Source organism: Notothenia rossii, assembly GCF_949606895.1.
Source record: "Notothenia rossii genome assembly, chromosome: 2".
Taxonomy (NCBI): domain Eukaryota; kingdom Metazoa; phylum Chordata; class Actinopteri; order Perciformes; family Nototheniidae; genus Notothenia; species Notothenia rossii.
The window spans coordinates 13,481,952-13,503,600 of record NC_136904.1 but is presented as its reverse complement, the minus strand read 5'-3'; the positions used below and the strand labels follow the sequence as shown (position 1 = coordinate 13,503,600).

Genomic DNA, 21,649 nt, shown 5'->3' with positions numbered 1-21,649 from the left:
CCGTGCCATGCAGTGTAAATCAGACTTTGTGTGAAACAGATATTTGGTGATTATTACCATCAACCTTCCAAGAATGTTTTCCAAACTGTCAGTATGAAGTCCAAAATGTATCATCCGTTTGAAAAAGTGACATTTTTAGTTTTTGCTTCCCCATCTGAAGATGACATTTTGGAGACCGGGTGTTTTTGATCTTTTCTTTTTCCATTTTCCACATCACAGGCTGCTCACTCATTCGCCTGTCTCTGCCTCCGTTCCTCTATCTCACATTCATCATCTCTACACGTTTCACCCAAATCTAATCAGCGGGAATATTGTCTGTGACAGGCAGAAAAACAAATGAGCAAACAAAAGAATGGATGTGGGGACTGACATTTTCCGCACCATCTTGAAGAAAAGCCTTCCAGACACGCTTTGGTATCTATTGTGCCGCCGCAGTAATTGTGTAATTCTCCACAGTGGGAATGGCAGTAGCTGAATCGTATCTATCCTGTAATCCCCGTTAAGAGCCTGCTGTTAAGAATTTCTGCTTCATTATTTGCTGGAGAGCTCCTTACATTTCATTTTGTGGAATACAATTAATTTACTCAAGATGGATATACAGTAGGGCCGCCCTGCAGACCCTGAAACGTCTCAAACTGGTTCCTCTTCACCAGCTGAGTGTCCCCTCCTCTGATCCCCCTCTCAGTACCTCTGGAGGACTCTCTTTATTAACGTAGAGGTTATAAATAAACAGGTCAACTGTGGGAGGCTCTTACAGTCTCTCATCACAAGTAGAAAACAGCTGTGACCATGGTTACTGATGGGTGGTATTACAGTATGTGCTTTTTCTCTGCAAAAGCATTACACCTCCAAACAATACGGTTTAAACTCACTTCTCTTAAATGATTGACAAACAGAACAGATAGGGTCTTTATGACCTCACATGTTCTGCAGGTGTATTTAATGTACTCATTTTTTCTCATAGTTTTATCTTTAAAATATCATGAACAATCCCCATTTTAATTTTCGAATGCCAAAGGTGACATATTAGAATGGCATATTTGCATTTGAGAATAGAACATTTGTGTTTGAGCGACAGAAGTAAAGTAATTTTTCAATCAGTTTGCCTCAGAGAAAGCCACCTTGAATACCATGTAATGAGCTAGACGTATGGTTAAAGAGGCAAAAATACCAAATGTTTGCACATTCTTCTCCATTGTCCAGAAAAAAACCTTTCTTTTTATGAAATGCAGAATCGCAACTTCAGCTATTCATTCTCATTTTCTCTTAGGGAACTTTTCATTCCTTACAAACCATTTTGAGAAAGCTCTCTAGGTGAAGGAATCAGACTGACCCAGTGTTTGTCAGAGTTTAGCTTTATCAGTTGTCAACTAACAGTGAAGCGGTGTTTGAGATCAAAGAGCAGCTTTAAGGTATCTGTTTACAATACAGTTTTGACAGTGGTTACTCCAGCTGATACAGATCACTCACTCTTAGTCTGTTGATGTGATCTGTTCTGCATCTGAATAAAGAGTGTGTTGCTGTGTTTGACTAAAGGAAAAGGGGCAGGGAGTCTGGGAGAGAGGAGAGGAAGCTGTGAGGCAGATAGATGAGATTCATGAGATTCATTTTTGTGTACCATTTGTGTAAAGCAACGAGGCCTGCTTATGTTTGTGTGTGGGTGTGTTTTGTATTTGGGATGCAAAAGGCGTCCACCAGCCAGCTCTGCAGATGTGGATGTTCTGCTAGATTGATTCTCATCCCCCTGAGAGGGAGCTGGTCTGTGCATGTTTCTTGTGTGTATGTGTGTTTTATAGTGTGTGTGCGTGTGTGTGTGTGACAGGGAGAGATCTATGCCCAGCTGAGTGCCCTACCACTGTTTGTTTAAATTTCCTCCACACTTCATCACCCCCTCCCTCTCCTCAGAACCATCCTTTCTTCTCCGTCTGCACGATCATCCCCGCTGTCACAAACCAATGCTGCTTTTTTCTAATGAGGTGAAATAAGCGGTACAGGTGTAGGGAGTGGGCAAAGTAAATGAATGCAATGTTTTTTTTTGTCTACGCACCGACAACATGAGGTATTATGTGTTACGGTTGTCCGTCCTTCTATCTGTATGAACTTATTTCTGTCCATTCTCATGAACGCAAGATCTCAAGAACACCTGAAGGACAACTTTTTTTTTTAAGTTGGCAAAAAAATATCCACCTTGAGTCAAGAATGGGCTGATTAGATTTTGGTGTGCAAAAATCTAAGATGCTGTGACCTCACAACAGCATTTACCACATGTTTATTCAGTCAATTGTCATTTTATGTAGGGCTACAACTAAGCATTATTTCATTATTTGGTAATCTGACTCATCACTTGTTTGGTTCGTTGTTGTTGTCTTAATGTCAAACATTTAGACAACAACAAATCAGTGCTGTTATGCTTACATTGCCAGTGTTGTACAATCGACTGTCCAAAAACCTTAGGATTTGTTGTTTCTCACACAGTCAAAGAAAGGCGTTTTTGAACCTGGAGGAATGTTCTGCATTTCAACGATGAATCGATTTTGTTACTCGTGTGTTCGATGAATCGATTTTGTTACTCGTGTGTTTTGTACTACTTCATTAAAATCACGTAAAAGTACTTAAGTGTTATTCTATCTTGATGTATTGCAATTCGTAGACAACATATTGCCATATTAAATGTTGTCTGTGTCCCCCTCACTTTAATGGATGCCTTATGGCACAGATGACGGATGACAGTGAACGCAACTGAATATCAATGAAGTGTGTGTAAGTGTGTGTGAGATGAAGAATGAACGCTTTGTGTGTGTGTGGAGGATTTTGTTTAAGATCTGCGTACTCCTGTATATATGTAATCACATTCCCTCCTGTCGGCTTTATTATGAATAAGTTGAGTAAAAAGCTTTATTTCCCATGAGGCTCGGCTCTAATGGTGTTTATTACAACTGCAGATTCAAATCCAATCGGATGAGGAACATCTGTCTGTGGCTCACTTTAAATCCTACCCTCCTTCTCTGCATAGCTCAGCCTGCCTCTTCATCTGACAGTCTGAATACTAATGTCACTAAAGTTACAATTATTTATCTACTCCCTTCGACCCCATGCAGACAGACACACCACGACCACCGACACACACACACACTTGTTTACCAGCACCGCTCACTAATTGACACATCAAAGACCATCTTTTTTTTATCGATCACTTCTTTGTCCACTTATTCAATGTTTTGGTGTGTTTATTGCCGTTTCTCCTTCCATCATCTCTCTCGGTCTCTCTTCTTTAAACAACTTCTTCAAGCATTTTGTTATTTAAACCATCTCTGAGCCAACTTAGTTAGTTGAAAGAAACAAACCAATATATATATGCAATTAATGTTTCCTTAAGAGCTTTAATCATTTCTGTCTTTAGTGACTCCAAAAAGAAGTCTATCACATTTCGTCTCCTTTTTTCCTCTTGCCTTCTTCCGTCAAACATCCATCATGTTGAAGTTGATAAATTACTTTCATATCAGCTCTATTCCCAAAAGGAATATCGTTGTGTATTTGTGTTTGCTGCTATCTTTCTCTTTGTTGTTGTTTCCAAGGAAATGTGTCTTTAAAAAACATTTACTCTCAAATGTTTTCACTTCATCATTTTCACAGGGCCTGAGGGAAACTAAAAAACATTTCACTTGTTTTTAAATTCACTGCACATGATCACTGATACACAATTCGGTTTACTTTGTTGACGAAAATATATTACAGGCGAGAAACGTTCATTTTCCTTTTGAAAGAAATCGCATTTTCCCGTCTCAAAAATAACCAGGTGGTAAATTCAAACATTCAAATCCTTTGCATCTCAAAAATAAAATGTTGAATGTCATGTTTCAGTTGGAGTGCCGGTGGGGTTTTGCAGGTGCCAAAGATATGTAAAAATGTTCAGAACATATGATGAAAGCTATGGTTGGTTCCCTGAGGCAATTTAACAAATCATGTCTCTCTCTTGTCTCCCCCTTTTTTTGTATCCTCTCCCTCTCCTTTAGGTGACATGTAATTGTTTCACCATCAGTGACGGAGAGCTGCAGGAGATTGGAGTTGGGCTGTATCCTAGGTAACACACACACGCACACACACACACACACACACACACACACACACACACACACACACACACGCACACTCAAAGGGCAATGTGTGATTGTGAAGCATTACAAATCCAAAAAGCATCATTTATTTCAATCTGGCTCATAATTACTGTTAGATGGTGCCTCTCTCTTTCTCATTCATACACTAAAAATTCCACAAAATGTAAATGTGTCTCTTAAGTTACCTGCCACATCGACGCACCTCAACCAACCCTTTCCAAAACCCCCATTGCTATTTTCCTGACAGTTCTTTGAAGCACAAGGAAGAACGGAGAAAGGGAAGTGTTTTTTTGTCATGAGGAGAAACCTTGAAAATGAATGTTGACAGAATATTATAACGCTGTTTGGGGAAGACGGGGGGGACGCAGAGAGAAGCGAGAACGCATGGAGAAATACATGGTTACTCTCAAACTCATATGTGATTCTTGTCTTGCTCACACACACACACACACACACACACACACACACACACACACACACACACACACACACACACACACACACACACACACACACACACACACACACACACATATACCATGCATACATCACTTCAGGGGACATTACATTGACTTACATGCATTTCCTGGAGACTTATCCTAAACTTAACCATAACCAAAACATTCCTAACCCTTAACCTTACCCTTACCCTCACCCTAAACCTAACCAAGTCTTCACCCTAAATGCCTAAAATGAATGATTCCCCTCATGGGGACCTCCATTTTGTCCCCATAAGGGAGGCAAGTCCCCACACGTGACCGTAAACAGATTTAGGTCCCCACAAGTATAGTAATGCTAGGGCATGCACACACACACACACACACACACACACACACACACACACACACACACACACACACACACACACACACACACACACACACACACACACACACACACACACACACACACACACAGAGAAAGGCGGAATGCGCTGTAATCCCTGTATTGAGTCCTGAGTGAATGGGATGGGATTTGGCTTGTCGTTGCACATGTTGTTAGAGCTATACCCACACACACACACCCCCCCCCCCCCACACACACACACACACACACACACACACACACACACACACACACACACACACACACACACACACACACACACACACTCTGCAGGTATCTCTGCCAGTTTATCTGGCTGGCGTTGAGATGTCAGATGGTCACAGTGGCTTTACCAAAGCTCAGCCAAACAGCGTGTGTCTGTGTCAGTGTGTGTCTGCGATTTGTGTCGTAACTCATCCATAAATGATTGGCCTTTTCGCAGGATGGTCCCCTGCCTATTCATATTTTGGGTTGCCTAGCAACAACTGGGTTTGCTGAAGAGAGAGGGGGGATTACTCTGGCAAGGCTACACCTCTGTTCACGCCATGACTCTTCTCATTTACTGACTTTCTCACTTTCCTCTCTGACTCCACTGACCTAATCCTTCTCTCTGTCTGTCTCTGTACTCTCAGCTGATCTTTTTTTCTGAAAAATACATTGTAAAATCACATCCTTTGTTTGTTTATTCACAGTTGGAACAGTTGACTTGTAATTTATCCCAATGTTGTACTTCATATCATCTCTCAGAGTAACATACTGTAAACTATGTGCTAAATCCTCATGGAGATGCACTGAAACGAAAACAGGAAGGTGAGATGAGCTGACAATATGATACAAAATCTGAAAAACGGGACTACATATTGGAATATATTTTTCAAAAAGAAATTGTTCAAAAGTTTTGTACTACCTCAGAGTTTGGACATTAATATGATGTACATCTCGTATAGTATGGGTCCGTGATTTTTGAATAGTGTTGTTTCAAATCAAACACGGCTGAAGTGCAATGATAGCAAATGATAATCATAGCATATGAATGTCCTGCCTCTTTTTTAATTGCTAACGGACGAATAATTACAGGCAATATTTTATTCTGAACTCACACTATGATGATAATGGAGTTTCAGAGGTTTTACATTACAACACAATCCTATATAATACAAATGAATGAAAGCAGTGGTATCCAAACATCTGAGACGTAAACTTAAGTCTATTAGAGCCATTGCAACATGAGAGAAAATGAATGATTTAAAACTAGACCTGGACCTGGAAGTCAAACAGACTAGTGGCTTGATCGGCCTTAATTAAGGAATCGACTTGATTTGATGTATAGTCAGTGACTTAACTTAATGTGTGTATGAAAAAGTGAGGACTAGGGATTCGCTTCAGACTGGGAACAAATAACTTGAGTCACGTCGGCTAAATAAACCAAACGCGTTTAAGTCCTGTCATTTATTTTAGTATCATGTGAAAGCTTTGCCCTAAATTTGATTGTTATTTTTAGTGCTATTTAATTGAAGTCTGCTGCATTAGTGCTGTAGTGAACCACCTGAACTACAAAGATACAGAGAGAAACTCTTCTCTAAGGACAGTAACACATGGAAGAAAGTATTCAACCCTTTCTTTCAATGAATATCATCAATGATTAGTTCTTTATCATCTCTACTCGTGTGATATACGGCTCTCTATGCTGCAGTATTCAGCAACAGTTGGTGTTAATGTGAGATGTGGTTTAGTTAATTAATCTAATTAGTATGCTAATGAGCTGCTCTCCATCAGATAAAAGCATCATTTGGAGGGCTTGGTTTCTAGTTGATATTCAACCCGTAACTTCTCCACTGCAGAACAAAGCCAGGGGGTTACTGATGGTTTTACCAGGCTACACACACACACACACACACACACACACACACACACACACACACACACACACACACACACACACACACACACACACACACACACACACACACACACTCTCTCTCCTTATCTCTTGCACCCATTGTTCTGCTCTATGAATATGATAAACAGGAACAGCAGTAATGGATGGGGTCATACAAACAGAGAAACCTCTTGAGTATTATTTTCCAGCCATGTGTGCAGTGACAGTAAATGTCTCTTTTATGGGGTCAGGGAGGTTTTAAATACTTTAATTTAAGAAAAAGATGAACAACAATAACAGTCTCAGCCCGGGTAATATGCAAATCTTTAAAGTTTAGTTACCTGTTTTTGTCTTTCAGGCTTTTTATTTCAATTCATTAGGAGCAGGCGACATGCAAGACGACTATTATAAGACTATATACTTACTTAAGACCATGAGAATAAACCTGAAGCAACTTCCCATCACACTCAGCAGGGAGGTGGAACATTTCACATCCTAATGGTGCAACATCAGCAGCAATGGAGCGGCGGTTAAGAGAAACACACTTGTAAAGCACAGCAGGCGTTTAAGACACTACGGCCAATCTGGTTTATGAAGCCAGTTCTCCAACAACACCTCGCTACGTATCATTAATTCCGACTTGAAAACTGTTCTGCCTTATGGTTTTGAGATGTGGCAAACCACTAAAGCCCCCCCAAGGCAAGATACAGGTGTTGGTCAACAGGTGCTTTACGCTACATAATGTCGGCCCATTACAACCACGAATGAGGCACTGTGGCGGATTACAGAAAGAAAGATGGAGCCACAGTGAAAATAAGAAAGTGAAAATGGATAGGTCACACCCTTAGGGAGGAGACAAATAACCTTACAAGACAAGACCTGGAATACATTTTCCAGAGAGAGATGAAACTGGGTAGGCGGAACAAATCCTGAAGATATGTCATGGTTCAAGATTTGGAGAAAATGTAAAGTAAGCTGGCGGGAAGCAAATCTCAGTTCCAGAAAAGGTTGAGAAGGCGAGCTCTGGGAGACACTCTACTCTTTACCTCTAATGGGGACGTGCAGAAGCATAACTCAGATTCAAGTCACAATCAGTTGCCCTTTTTTGAGATACTGTACCTGACTTAAACAAATGACTAATAAAACAGTCTTACAATAAATTCTACTTCATGAAGGCGTTGATGTTGAGAGGTGTTGACCGAAGTCTCTAATCATTTCTGAGCCATTGGTTTGTGGTGCTGCTGAATTAAGATAGTATTTCTCATTTTAGTGTATCACAGAGAACTCAGTATTACTACTGGTTCAGTCATGCTGTGTCAGCAAAAAATGACATTGATCAATCCAGCCTTTCTCCCTTCAAATCTGCTTTACACATCATACTTACACTTATATTTACTAATATTCTCTTAAAATGTTGTTTCATCAGGATTAAAAGTAGTCCAACTGGTAAATTAAAAACATAAGGAAAGAAGCCATTCATGCATTTAATTTAAAACATAAATAAAAACAATAATTGTTGTCATCAGCGTTATGATGCTGTCAGTCAGTGTTCACTCTATGGTGTTCACGTGAATGGGAAGGAGGATTGGCTTTATTTATTTTGAATCTAGGAAATGACTCTTTGTTGTGACAGAAGTAGAGTACCATGGTTTCCTGATTTGTTTGTCTGTATCTGTCTATGAGAGACAGCGATGCAGAACGAGCGAAAAAACAAATAGAGATTGACATTTGTTATGACAGAAGCAGAGTATTCATTTGTCATACTGTGCAGGGAATTGTCTTGGTTTTTTGTCTGAGGTTCATTTGAGCACTCAGTCTTAACTTAAGTGTGTAGATTTCACATTATGAGAAGCCATGCTGCTCCTAACAGCACCTTAGATACGGGGATGACACACACATCTCACAGCTGTCACTCTAAACTATATGGATTATGATCTTGAGAGGGATGTGTCACTACATGTGTTTGTACTCTCATGAATATGTTGGAACGAATTAACATTTCAGTCAACATTAGTCTCAGTGATTTGAGTAACCCTTCAACTGTTAGACATGTGGCAGTTGGTGAATCAGCAGGATGAGGCTCTTGTACATTTTTAACCGTTATGATGTGCTCTCTGTCTTTTTCTTTGCCAGGAAGGGTTTTCAAAACAAACATTTATTCACAGAAACTCTCCCTTTTTCCTCCCTTCCCTGCTTTATCTCTTCTCCTCTCTTTAACCTCCTCTCTTCCTCCTCTCCCCCCGTGTTTGCTCTCTCCCAGTTTATCTCTGCTAAACCACGGCTGTAGGCCAAACTGTGTGATGGCGTTTGTGGGAACCAAACTGCACCTGAGAGCTGTTCGAGATATCAACCCTGAAGAGGAGGTATGAGCAGTACACACCTCGTCCTCCCAACATTAACACCTTGGGAAATGATGATGTTATCGACGATGATGATGCCTCTGCTTTAACGTTCATGTTTTTTATGAGCAATATTTATTGAATGTTTTTTTTATTCACTGTTGTTATTGATGTGCCAATGCCCAAGGCTGTTTGGAATGATCTGACAGTAAGAGCAATATTTTATACAGGCGTAAAATCACTGACTATAATGTGAGTTTTGTAATGTTATAATACATGTTGATGGGAGTACAGTAAACCTAATGTTTTTTAAGTAATCCTGAGCGTTGTAGCAAAGTAAATAATCATTGCAACACAAGCAAAAGATGACACGTCTTAACATGGCAGCGTCTGTCCTCATTTTCCATACTTTACCTTCCCTACTGACCATGTAATGAGATGCATCCATTCCATCTGGAAGATACATACACACACACACACACACACACACACACACACACCCAAATATGTTATCTGCTTCACTGTTTTCAGCTGACTATAAGCTACATCGAGACGTTGTCGTTGACTGAAGATCGAAGGAGACAGCTGGAGGACCAATACCATTTTACATGTCACTGCGAGCTTTGTGACTCTCAAGAGAAAGTAAGACACACACACACACACACACACACACACACACACACACACACACACACACACACACACACACACACATCACTCTGTCAAAGCCAGATTTTTCATGGTTTCAAATATTTACATAATCGTCATTTCCAAACATAATTTATGCCAATGGCTTCATTAACATGGACATAATGATCCAACTGGGAGTGGTACTTGGAGGATAGCATTTATTCAATTTAAGGATTGCTTTAACCATAGTTGTATGTCAATTAAAAGTGTAGCTCTAAATTCTGGAGGAGAATCAAGGTTACATATCAAGGGACGAGTAATTTAGACATTTTCATTTTGGGAGTAGTGAATTGTTTTGAAAGTATCCTGATAATATAAGTCCAGAAATGTTTGATACATACTATGCAGGTATTCCACACATCTCTTTTCATACTGCTCATGTATACACTTTATTGAAATCTATACACTGCTTTGAAATATTGTAGAATGCAGGCTGAAGAAAATACAAAGATATATTCCCAGGAGTAGATGAATCACTCAGTACATTTCTGTTCACTTACAGCACAGACAATAACTGTATTCATAACCTTGAGAGGGCTTGTATTTGGTGAAACAATGGAGGTGATGCAGAGGGTTACTGTTCGAAAGTAAACTGGATTGCAGTGTGTTATCTCGCAGTATGAGAAACCACTGTGAAGGAGACATTTGTATGCATGGAGTTCTTCCCTAATCCAGATTGAACCAAAAAGTCTTTAAACTTTGCAAACATAGTTATTGCTTAAAACCTGTCTGGAACATGTGTGTATAATACCAGAAGTTCAAACACACAGGTATGCACTCTGTCCCTCTCAAACACACACACACACACACACACACACACACACACACACACACACACACACACACACACACACACACACACACACACACACACACACACACACACACACACACACACACACACACACACACACACACACACACACACACACACACACACACACACACACACACACACACACACACACACACATATCATGTACATGTATCCGTGCAGAGTGTGTTAGTGTTCCCTTTTCTGTCCTCTTCCTTTTCCCTCCTTCACCTTCACATCCTCTCTTATCTCCTGATGTCCTCCTCTTCCTCTCCGTCACTCCGTCACGCTACACCTCCTCTTACCTCTCTCCCCCCTTTCCCTCTCTCCCCCTACTGACAAATGAGAAATATTATCTTGTCTTTCTGCTGCAGTTTTCTTTTCCATCCATCTTAGTCCACTCAGTCTTTCACTTGCAATACGTCCCTCTCTCTTTCTCTGTCTCTCTTTTTCCCTGCCTTCCCTCCTGTCTCTAGCTCTGTTCTCTATATAGCCGTTCATGACACTTTGGTCTAACACAACACAACAGCACTCAGAAATGTGTGTGTGTGTTCTAGATAAGGTAAGAGAGAGCACTCGGTTGATTTTCTGGGACAATTGCATTCATTTATTCAACACAACCTTTGTTCAATATACAACACACACACACACACACACACACACACACACACACACACACACACACACACACACACACACACACACACACACACACACACACACTTTCTGTTGTTCCCTCTCTTTCTCTAATGTTCTGATGATGATGGGAGGCTGCTGGGTTGTGACCCAAAGTCGTCATGGCGACTGATGACTGTTGACATCAAACCCAGAAAACAGTGTGTGTGTGTGTGTGTGTGTGTGTGTGTGTGTGTGTGTGTGTGTGTGTGTGTGTGTGTGTGTGTGTGTGTGTGTGTGTGTGTGTGTGTGTGTGTGTGTGTGTGTGTGTGTGTGTGTGTGTGTGTGTGTGTGTGTGTGTGTGTGTGTGTGTGTGTGTGTGTGTGTGTGTGTGTGTGTGTGTGTGTGTGTGTGTTGTGTGTTTGTTAAGATGGACATGAAACAACAAGGCTATCTTGACAGATGTAATTGTATTTGTTCAATCAGTCATGTAAACATCTCAAACTAAAATGTAGGATAAGTCTAGTTTACCTACTATCAAGGTTGTAGATGAGGCTAGAGTCACTGGGGTTTGGTGATACAGTATTTTCCAACTGTCAATAGAGGCACATTTATTCCTATGTGGTCTTTTTTGTGAAAATCAAGTTGTATTGAAACCCTTCAGTCTATAAGATGTTCTTCTTTAACTATACAAAAGACATAACCTTGAGATCTTTGCTGATCACAGTGAAGTAAAGACGTGCTGAAAACTTTTCCTGCACTGCAGTATTTCAAAGGAAGTCTGAGGGTGTTCTTCAAGATAAGATATTTAATTTATATTCAGGTACTAAAATTTCTGTAAACCCACTCTATTCTGTCTGTTTTATGCTGCTCAATCTACCCACTCTTCATAATAACACCTGTTTATATATTGACCTTTGTTTGTTGGGTCATGTCTGTGAAGTGGATCTCAATGTCCTCTCTCTCCTAGGACGGACTGATGCTGTCAGGGAACGAATCAACATGGTGTCCGCTGAAAGAGGCTCTGCCGAGACTGGAAGGACTGAAGGCAGAGTCGGGTATCCTTTACCTCAGAGATCTAATGAGAATATTTATCATCAATCTTCTTCTGTATTATGGGAAGATGATTAAATAAGTCAAAGCTCTCATCGGCTGACATTTCATCAGTAATACAAAGTTGACTGAATAAATGAGCAAGATTTCCTCAAGATACAAGTGTTCAGCTTTTCATTTTCACATTTTGGCAGCGTCCAGTATGAATGTTGTTTTTCCTTAAGTGACCCTTCAGATTGGCCGGCACTACTAGAGAACTGCAGTCAGCTATTATCGACTGTCAGGGATGACGTACCAGATGAAAATCTGTATAAACTCAAGATGACCGACATGGCTATTGATGCTTCAATTCACCTGGGACACTGGGAGGAAGCTCTGGGATACGGGGAGAAAACACTTCCAGTATACAGGTGTGTGTGTGTGTGTGTGTGTGTGTGTGTGTGTGTGTGTGTGTGTGTGTGTGTGTGTGTGTGTGTGTGTGTGTGTGTGTGTGTGTGTGTGTGTGTGTGTGTGTGTGTGTGTGTGTGTGTGTGTGTGTGTGTGTGTGTGTGTGTGTGTGTGTGTGTGTGTGTGTGTGTGTGTGTGTGTGTGTGTGTGTGTGTGTGTGTGTGTGTGTGTGTGTGTGTGTGTGTGTGTGTGTGTGTGTGTGTGTGTGTGTGTGTGTGTGTGTGTGTGTGTGTGTGTGTGTGTGTGTGTGTGGGGTCTATAAATCAGGATATCCAGTTGGATTGAAAGACTTTTCCCTCTTGGTTTTGTTAAGATGTGAGGAAAAGGGCAGGAGTGACTCATCCAGAGTGCATCTGAAGGGCAGCTGCTTTAGTTAAGGCCGACTTGCGCAGCTGTCTCTGTGCATTATTACTTCAAAGTTATGAATTCAAAGATTGGAGCTGCTGCTCAATCCTGACGCCTTAATTGTCGTCACAAGGCTTCCAGACGGCATTTCATGTTATTTTAGTTGGAGCCAGCTCCATCGTGGTAACACTCTGGAAGAGAGGGGAGATTCTCAGATTACCTGTAGAGATTGGGAAAATGCACAGCAAAGGAAAATGTAATGCTTCCTCTGTTGTTTCATTTCACAATGTGATAGATTTGACTCTTTGTCCTGATCAACGAGACATGGATCCCCTCGGTTATCCCTGTCGAGGTGAAATCAAGCTAAACAGGGTTGTTTACAAACACATGGTAATTATGTTTTGTGGACAGGCATCAGAGTAATGTGTTCATTTATGGAAATAATGTAGTGTACCCTGAGGGAAGACATTTAAAAATATAATCCTTGGACTGGTGGAGAACACACATCCTTCAAATTGAGCTTAATACTACAGCCAGCTACAGTACATTTTTCAAATCTCAGGATACACTGTGATATCTGGGCGTGCAAACAATATCAGTATATTAGCTGGATTTAGATTTAGTGGGGACCTAAATCATGTCGTATTTAAAAGGGAAAGATTTGATTATAACATGATTAGAGAAAAGCTGTTCAAAGTCTTAATTGTACACAAATAGGCAGAAGAAGAAGTTGAGTGTGCATCAAAACAAAAACATGTACAAAAAGACAGGAAAATGTATGAGACGGGAGTAGATGAAAGGGAGACAAAGGAAGCACTAGCAATTAGCAGACATACAAATATCCTGTCCAAATGAAGGGTGGAGTTATTCAAAAATAATCTAACAATGATCTGAACAAATCCAAACTTTGAGTGTGATCCAAAAGTCAAGATTACAGTAAATTGCATCAACAGTTTTAATTGTTTTCTAGATGAGGTCCTGCAGCCCTCACACATTTCCACTCCCGTCTTTTCTGCACTGTGTTTCTCTTCCAACTCTTAACTCAAACGTATTCCTGTGATCACACTAACAGAGCGACCTATCTGCAGTAGAGAAACTGTTGAACATGTTATCAATAAATGATCATTCCCAGAGCAGAAGAAAGAGAGAGAGATATTGAAGGGAGAAGGGGATGGAGAGTCTGGTGTCAGTTGAAAGGAACTGGAAAACGTGTCTCAAAGCAGCAGAAACCAAAGTGAGGGATGGTTGTGGGTGTTCAGGGAGAGAGGAGGGAGGTGTGAGGTGAGGATGGAAGAGGGAGAGGGGATTTGATCAGGTGATAAATGGTGAATGAGAGAGGGATGAAGGGAAGGGAAACGAGAATAACAGGATCACAAGGGAGAGGGGGAAAAAGGGTGTTAGTTAGAACAACTGTTCAAAGTAAAGCATAAAGGAGGAATACAGTGAGAATTAGTTTTGCAAGGAAGGGAGACAACAATGAAAGGATGAAGACAAAGCATTCAGGAGAAATAAGTGAGAGAGAGAGAAGGAGGAATATCTTCCATATTCATCCCCTATCTTCCTCTGGGCTCTTCAGATGGCAGAGAAGAAAGATCGCTGCAGGAGTCTCTCTTTCTCCTGTCCTTCCCCTCATTCTGTATTCCTTTCTTCTTTCTCTCTCTCTGCAGGGTCTTTTCGTTTCGATTCTCTATTCAGCTTGTGATGTATGGAGATGGTTTCTCCCTGCACCCGTGTGCGGATAATGCTCACCTGCTCCAGGGTTATTGAATGTGTCCATGCTGCACATATTCTGCTGCTAGAGACATGCTCACACACACATTCACAATTACAGTGTTTATGTATTCCTGAAAACGTCTTTGTATCAAGAAGTTTATTCTTAAGCTCCTAAATGGATCCTTTGATTGATCTTTCCTCTCTGGGTTGTTGCTTAGCGCTTACAGTCCAATCATACATGATGTTGCATCCTATTGAGATTTGCAGAGCAGCACTTATAGAGAGTCAAAGCTAAATGTTCTGAATGGTGTTCAGCCTCCATGCATTTATGTTTTTGGCGATTCTCTCAAAATAGAGAAGCAAGGACTTCTCTCTGTAGATTCTCCTAATTCTCATCCATTCAGCAGTTCTGTAGAGGGGGATCTGTTGCATAAGATATCTGCATCAACACAGTGGCCTCGGTGGACCGGTGGAGTGCACCCACGCTGTCAGTCTTCATGGATCACAAAGCCTTTTAAACCTCAACCACTGTTCTTTTGACTCCGTGCTGAAGATAACAAAATACTGACCTAAGAACAGGAAGACAAGTTGTACAGAATAATTAACCAGCAAGTTTCAGATGAATTGATGAACAATTCAAGTGTATGTATTTCCAATTCAGGATCTGGTTACAGAACACCTCATTGGGTGATTTCTGCTTATGTTTGATTTTCGAAATCTTGTAGAAATTGTAGATTCAAGGAGTTGCAAGATAAATAGGTGGCGTTGATGGTTAGAAAATAAATTGAGGAAAATTATCTCCACTTAAGAAAATTCTGACTTTGCATCTTTCTTGTGAAACTGGATAAATGAACTCCATGTAGCATCCCTTTTTGATTAAAGACTCAGCTCATATGTAACATTGCTTGAAGGCAACAAGTGTGAAAGGCACGGTCTTACCGCATACAGTAGATCACTGTGGTTAGCCATCAAGAGACTCTCGAGGCTTGTATCTGTAATTCATCAACAGGCATACGTCTGACTTTCTCTGGAAATAAGTGTTTGCTAAATAGTGAAACTGTGATTCAACCCTTACGTAATCGGTCTTAGTTTCAGTAACATGCGGTTCTACATTTGCTAAAGTGTGGAAACACAGAACTGAAATTACTGCTGCATTGGACAGAAAACAAAATGCAATTAGGAAGAATACTCACAGATAATCTTTCCTCCATGTTTCCTTCTCCTTCTTCGTTTTTCTACTTAGTAAGATAATCCATGTTTCCCTCTCACTTACAGCAGGCTGCGGATCTTTTGTTCTGAACGAGAGCCTCATTAGTTCCACTGCATTTGCCTGAAATGCCACTCTTTTCCACCACTATTAATGTGTCCTTCCTGCCCTTTCTCTTACTCATAGCCGAAAGCTATGGCTTTCTAACTAGCTGCACACACGGCAAGATCGTATTTTTTATTCAATTGACTCTCCCGGGGGCAAAAGGAGAGAGTAATTCAGGAGACAGCAAGTTAATGCAATTATTTTAATTGCTGTGTGTTTCTATATGCAAAGAGGAAATATAATTGCTGTTTGGTGTTGGTTTGTGTTTGCACGTCACGGTGGCTTGAGTCACTGGCTTTGTAATTAAATCAATATTGTAACTTGCTGTTATTCATGTACGACTAATGTTGTTGGTTCAGTATTTGAACTTCCTATTTAATGATTCAATCCCGTCCACAGGATTGGCCGGGGAGCATCTCTGTAATTGGTCGGCCTGTCAGTTAGTAATTTAGTGGGGCTTGAAGGTATGAACAAATGAGCTATTAGCATTGTGAATGAAAACTCTGCTAGTGAATTATCAACAAAGCTACCGAGTTTTTAATGACTCTGACTGAGGCCACAACCAGTTAATTCATTTTGATTCCACTCCCTACAGAAAACTGATTTTCATTTCCAATCAAAGAGTGACAAACTTTTATCGCTGGAAAGTTGTGTTTCAGCCCGTAAAGAAATAATGAAGATGAATGCTCTGTTAACAGAAGATACAGTGCAGTTCATAATTACGTGTGATTGAATTTACAGCGTATTGAACCCTCTTGTGGTGTGTTTACTCTGGAGTGAAGGGAAATCTTGCAAATAATCTAGGGTAAAGAGAGTGAAAGCGAAATTAAATTGAGTGTTTCCTTTTGTGCATGCATGCTCATATATTATTACTAAAGCATGCATGTGTGAATCATGGTGTCAGTGCTCAGTTCTTTGTGTGTGTTTGTGTGAGTGTCAGAGAGAGTATGAGCTAGACAAGAAATGTAAATCTGTCTCAAAGTGCTTTGTCAGCACGCATTTAAATGCTGTCTTATAGCGGTTATATAAGATTTTGTTTTCCTTTTGTGTGTGTAATCATAAGAGCACAGCGAGAGAGAGAGAGCAGGAAACAAGGACTATTTAACAGGGCAGAAAGGTGGAGTGAAGGATGAGTGAAGTGCAGCAGAGGAGAAGAGAAAGCCTCCAACGTCACACACTTTAATCCCTGCAGCTAGCGGGCCGCAGAGCACACACATAAACAGGTAGGAGAGCAGCAAAGCACATGTGAGAAAGGAAAAGGAAGGAGAGATTAGAGGAGAGGGAAGGAGCAGAGAGGAGGATACACCACAAGTGGAGTCAGCTAAATGAGTGTTTTGAGAACTGCAGTGTTTACCAACAACAAAGCTACTTCCTCACGGTCCCTGGTTGGTATTTATCGTTATGGGATTAAGAATGTCCCGGCTCTTTGTGTGTGAACTGTCTCCTTAAAGCATGTGTGTTTAGACTTTAAAGCAGGGTGTACTGTACCGTAAGGTCATCAAGCATCCATGTGTAGCGTTAAGCATCAATGGGTATCCATCTCTGTCATGCGTAAATACAAGTTCAGTTGAAGGGTAAATATTTGCATTTTAGATTGTGAGATTTGAAACTGGCTAAATTATTCAAAACGGATCATATCGTTTTGCTCTGTGTTTGCCTGTGTGTGGAATTCTTTAATGTTGTATCTTATTCTGTCAGGAAGATTAGCTTCTGGGGAAATGAAGGCGCTACAAAGTTGCGGTGCGCACGTTTGATTTGTGGATAAGGAACGGTATATTCATGCTTACAGTATATACACATACACAGTTCACAGAAGTAGCATAGTACAGCACATGTGATACAAGTGGTCTGCATATACAGTGTGTATATATACATTATGTGTTGGTGGGACTGTGTCTTTAATGCTGGGATTATGTGTATTAGTTATGCTGCTCTGTATGTTGAAGTAGTGAGACTGGAATGGAGAGGAATTCATTGAAAATGGATGCCAAATAATATATACTCAGACACAAAAGCACGTATAACACACACACATGCTCACACACATGTTCAGGTAAACTGGAGCCATCCATAATGCATCTGAGAAAAATACTAAAATCATTTATGAGTTCTTGCTGGTTCAATTCATTTTTCTCACACACCTATTGATATAGCCATCATACTTGTTTACAGACACTGATGGGCGAAGCTAATTTGAATTATCTTGTTTATTTATTATCTGTCTTGTTGTCTGACGCCTGTGAGTGTGAAAGAGAGCAAGTGGACCACAGAGGTGATCTTTTTTCGTAGTCTTGCCACTGCTGTGCATCGTTTATTTAAGAGTGTTTTTTTCTTTAAGGATGATTTGTATTCTCTGGGGGAGTATAGGGTGATCGGACTGTTGATAGAAGCAATCTAGCCGGCGTATAACAAGAGAGTTTTTGCATTTTTGGCAGTAAATCATGAGGTTTGGTCCAGGAGGAGCTGGATACAGGGCTGGGGGAAAGGATGCTACCTGGCATATCCTGCGCACACCCAATGACCTGGACAAGTTGCAATAAAGGAATAGATGATGCATTACGGTCACTAAAGTAAGCAAGTTTTTCCTTTTCTCTTTCCTTTATAAAGACAATATTACCCTGATCCCCATCCAGTCCATGGAGTCCAGCTGATGAGAGTCGGAAAGCTGCAACATTACCTGGAACACATCGAGGACGCTTTGGACACCTTCAGACAGGTGAGGGAGGAAATGCTGATAAGAAGATATCACATTATCTTGTACAGCTATAATTTTATTTGTTTATGTGTGTCCATCATTTTTATCAGTGATAACACTTTCCTCGACAAAGTGTTGCTGAAGTCTGGAGAATTGAGAGGAGAGATGTTATCAGACGGGTCTAAAAGTAGAAGGAATGACAGCAAAGACACAAGCTAGCAACATCTTGATCTAAGTCATAAAAAAACTACTCCCAAATAATTAGAAACCCTGATATTATTGCTATGATAAACAAACACTTGATATTATTATTTAGTAGGTCGGTTTTGTTACCTACTGATCTATACTAGTAAACATTGGAAAAACTAATTTTCACATTTCCTTACCCTGGTTGTTCGGCTAACATGGGATAGCTACTGTAAGCTATTAGATTGAGTTGAAAGCCATAATGATGAGTTGCCTCCTTGTGAAATGCTTCTTTAATTGTAAAAGGAACAACTGAACCTGGAGCCAGACAGGATTGCATTAATGGTGTCTAGTGCAACTTTAAGTGTGTTCATTTCTCCTCTTGCAGGCCTTCAAGATTATAAAGCTCACACACGGCGTTGATCACCCCATGACTACAGATCTGTTGATGAAGATGGAGGAATGTCGCAGTGAGCTGGACCAGAAATCCTCCAGCTGTCTCAGAATAGAAGAAAACTGAAACTGGACTACTTTGACTAGTTTCACTTTGTCTTCTTATAGTCTTTACGTTATTAATGTATCAATCAATCAATCCCAATCATCAGATTGATAAGAAGATGAACAGAAATGTTTTACATGACCAAAGTGTGCTTTTTTTGAAGATTTAATTCCGTAAATAAATATGAAATTCATTTCTCTGAGTTACGTTGGCCTTGATTTGTCCAAATTTAATAAAGAAATACCCCATCATATACATTACAGTTGTGTGTGTGTGTGTGTGTGTGTGTGTGTGTGTGTGTGTGTGTGTGTGTGTGTGTGTGTGTGTGTGTGTGTGTGTGTGTGTGTGTGTGTGTGTGTGTGTGTGTGTGTGTGTGTGTGTGTGTGTGTGTGTGTGTGTGTGTGTCTTTGATTTTCTCTTTATCATTTCCCTTCACTCCCTGTTTTCCTCTCTAGTCCCCCTGTCCTTTCTTTCTGTGTGTCTCTTTTGTCTCCCCCTCTAGCAATCCTCATTTTTCTGAAGCTGCCTTTGTTGGGCGATGGACTCGTAAAACATAAAAACAATCTGCAAGATGGCAAAGGCCATTTCTGTCGCTCATCAGGGATTGCATTTTGAGTGAATAAAATTTGATTGGATTATTGTTTCTCTTAAGCATTAATTTTCGTGGTGCAATAATTGGATATATTTAGATTTTTACTTCCAATCTTTTTTCCATCCCTTTAATAACTCGTGCGACAACATGGAGATATTGCAGGTTCCTTGTGTAGAGGAAATAGCATCTTGGCTTGATACTTGAAATGAGTTTTTTCTCAGTTCTGTGACTTAGACTGCAGTCTTAGAGTGGAGTCGTAATCATTGTCGAAGTGTGAAAATGTCTGTGTATGTTAGTACAGAAATCAACTTTGTGGTTGTGTTTTTGTAGAACTTAAAGGTCCCATGTCATGCTTTTCTGGTTATTACCCGTCCCCTTCTGTGTTATGAAGGGTGTGTGTGTGTGTGTGTGTGTGTGTGTGTGTGTGTGTGTGTGTGTGTGTGTGTGTGTGTGTGTGTGTGTGTGTGTGTGTGTGTGTGTGTGTGTGTGTGTGTGTGTGTGTGTGTGTGTGTGTGTGTGTGTGTGTGTGTGTGTGTGTGTGTGTGTGTGTGTGTGTGTGTGTGTGTGTGTGTGTGTGTGTGTGTGTGTGTGTGTGTGTGTGTGTCAGTGAGAGAGCTAATGGAGACCTGTAGGCATCTGTCTCCTGTGTTAATCTTAACATACCATCTCTGGGGATCTCATGTCCAAAGTTGTGTGTATCTGTCTGTGTGGGTGGGTGGGTGTTGTTTTAGTAAAGTAAGGTTTTCAAAACATCCATGTTTCCTCTATACATATCCATCACAGACACTTCCCATGTTTATCCATGTCTATGTGTGTTCAAAGTTAAACCAGTGTGTGTGTGTGAGATGGAATGTGGTGATGAGTTTCTCGCACACACACACTTCCCACGTTAATCCTAGAAATCTACTCTTTGCAAACTGATGACAGCATTTCCTCTGAGTGGTGGTTTGATTGTGTTTGTGTTTCTATAGGTTATGGGAGGATTAGAGTGACATTGTGTTAGATATTTAGATTGCTAAAAGATTGTTGCCTTTCTAAAACCTTTTAGTTGCCCCTCCCCCCAAACTGCAGTAGCCGACATGATAGTAGTGTGTAAATGTCCTGAAGTACATTTTTCTCCGTTTCCGTATTCAGCATAAAAATGTGTGTATTCAAATTGTATTGGAAGTCATCAATATTTAATGAATTACAGAAGTCACAGCAGTAGTAAGATATTTTAATGTACCTCCTTATATCATTGATAATAGTATCTGGAAAAGATTAAATGAATGTGAGGATTGAATGGAGGCAGTAATGAAACCAGAGGACTGAATGTCTGCTGTTCCTTCTCCCATTACTCACTTCTTTGGCTCTGTTGCTTTGTCTCTCACCCTCTCGCTTTCTCCTCTCTCACCTCTTAACAGCCATCAAATTACATTTACTTTCGCTTAAGCATAACCCTCTGTCTCTCTACTCTGTCACCCGCCGTCTCTCTCCCCCATTTTCTGTCCCTCTCACTCCCCAAAGGCGTTCAAATTAAACTCACTATTC

At 40.5% G+C, this 21,649-nt stretch overlaps 1 protein-coding gene across 1 annotated transcript in view; it reads left to right on the top strand.

Annotated features, from left to right (window-relative positions):
• smyd3 (SET and MYND domain containing 3) overlaps positions 1-21,280 on the top strand; it is a 70,145-nt gene extending 48,865 nt beyond the window's left edge. The window contains exons 6-12 of the mRNA XM_079666506.1: positions 4,014-4,081; positions 9,080-9,182; positions 9,690-9,800; positions 12,248-12,335; positions 12,566-12,740; positions 18,755-18,863; positions 19,417-21,280. Of these exons, the coding sequence (XP_079522632.1) occupies positions 4,014-4,081; positions 9,080-9,182; positions 9,690-9,800; positions 12,248-12,335; positions 12,566-12,740; positions 18,755-18,863; positions 19,417-19,548 (786 nt within the window). The 3' untranslated portion in view covers positions 19,549-21,280. The remainder of the gene's footprint in view (positions 1-4,013; positions 4,082-9,079; positions 9,183-9,689; positions 9,801-12,247; positions 12,336-12,565; positions 12,741-18,754; positions 18,864-19,416) is intronic.
• The last annotated feature ends 369 nt before the right edge of the window (positions 21,281-21,649 follow it).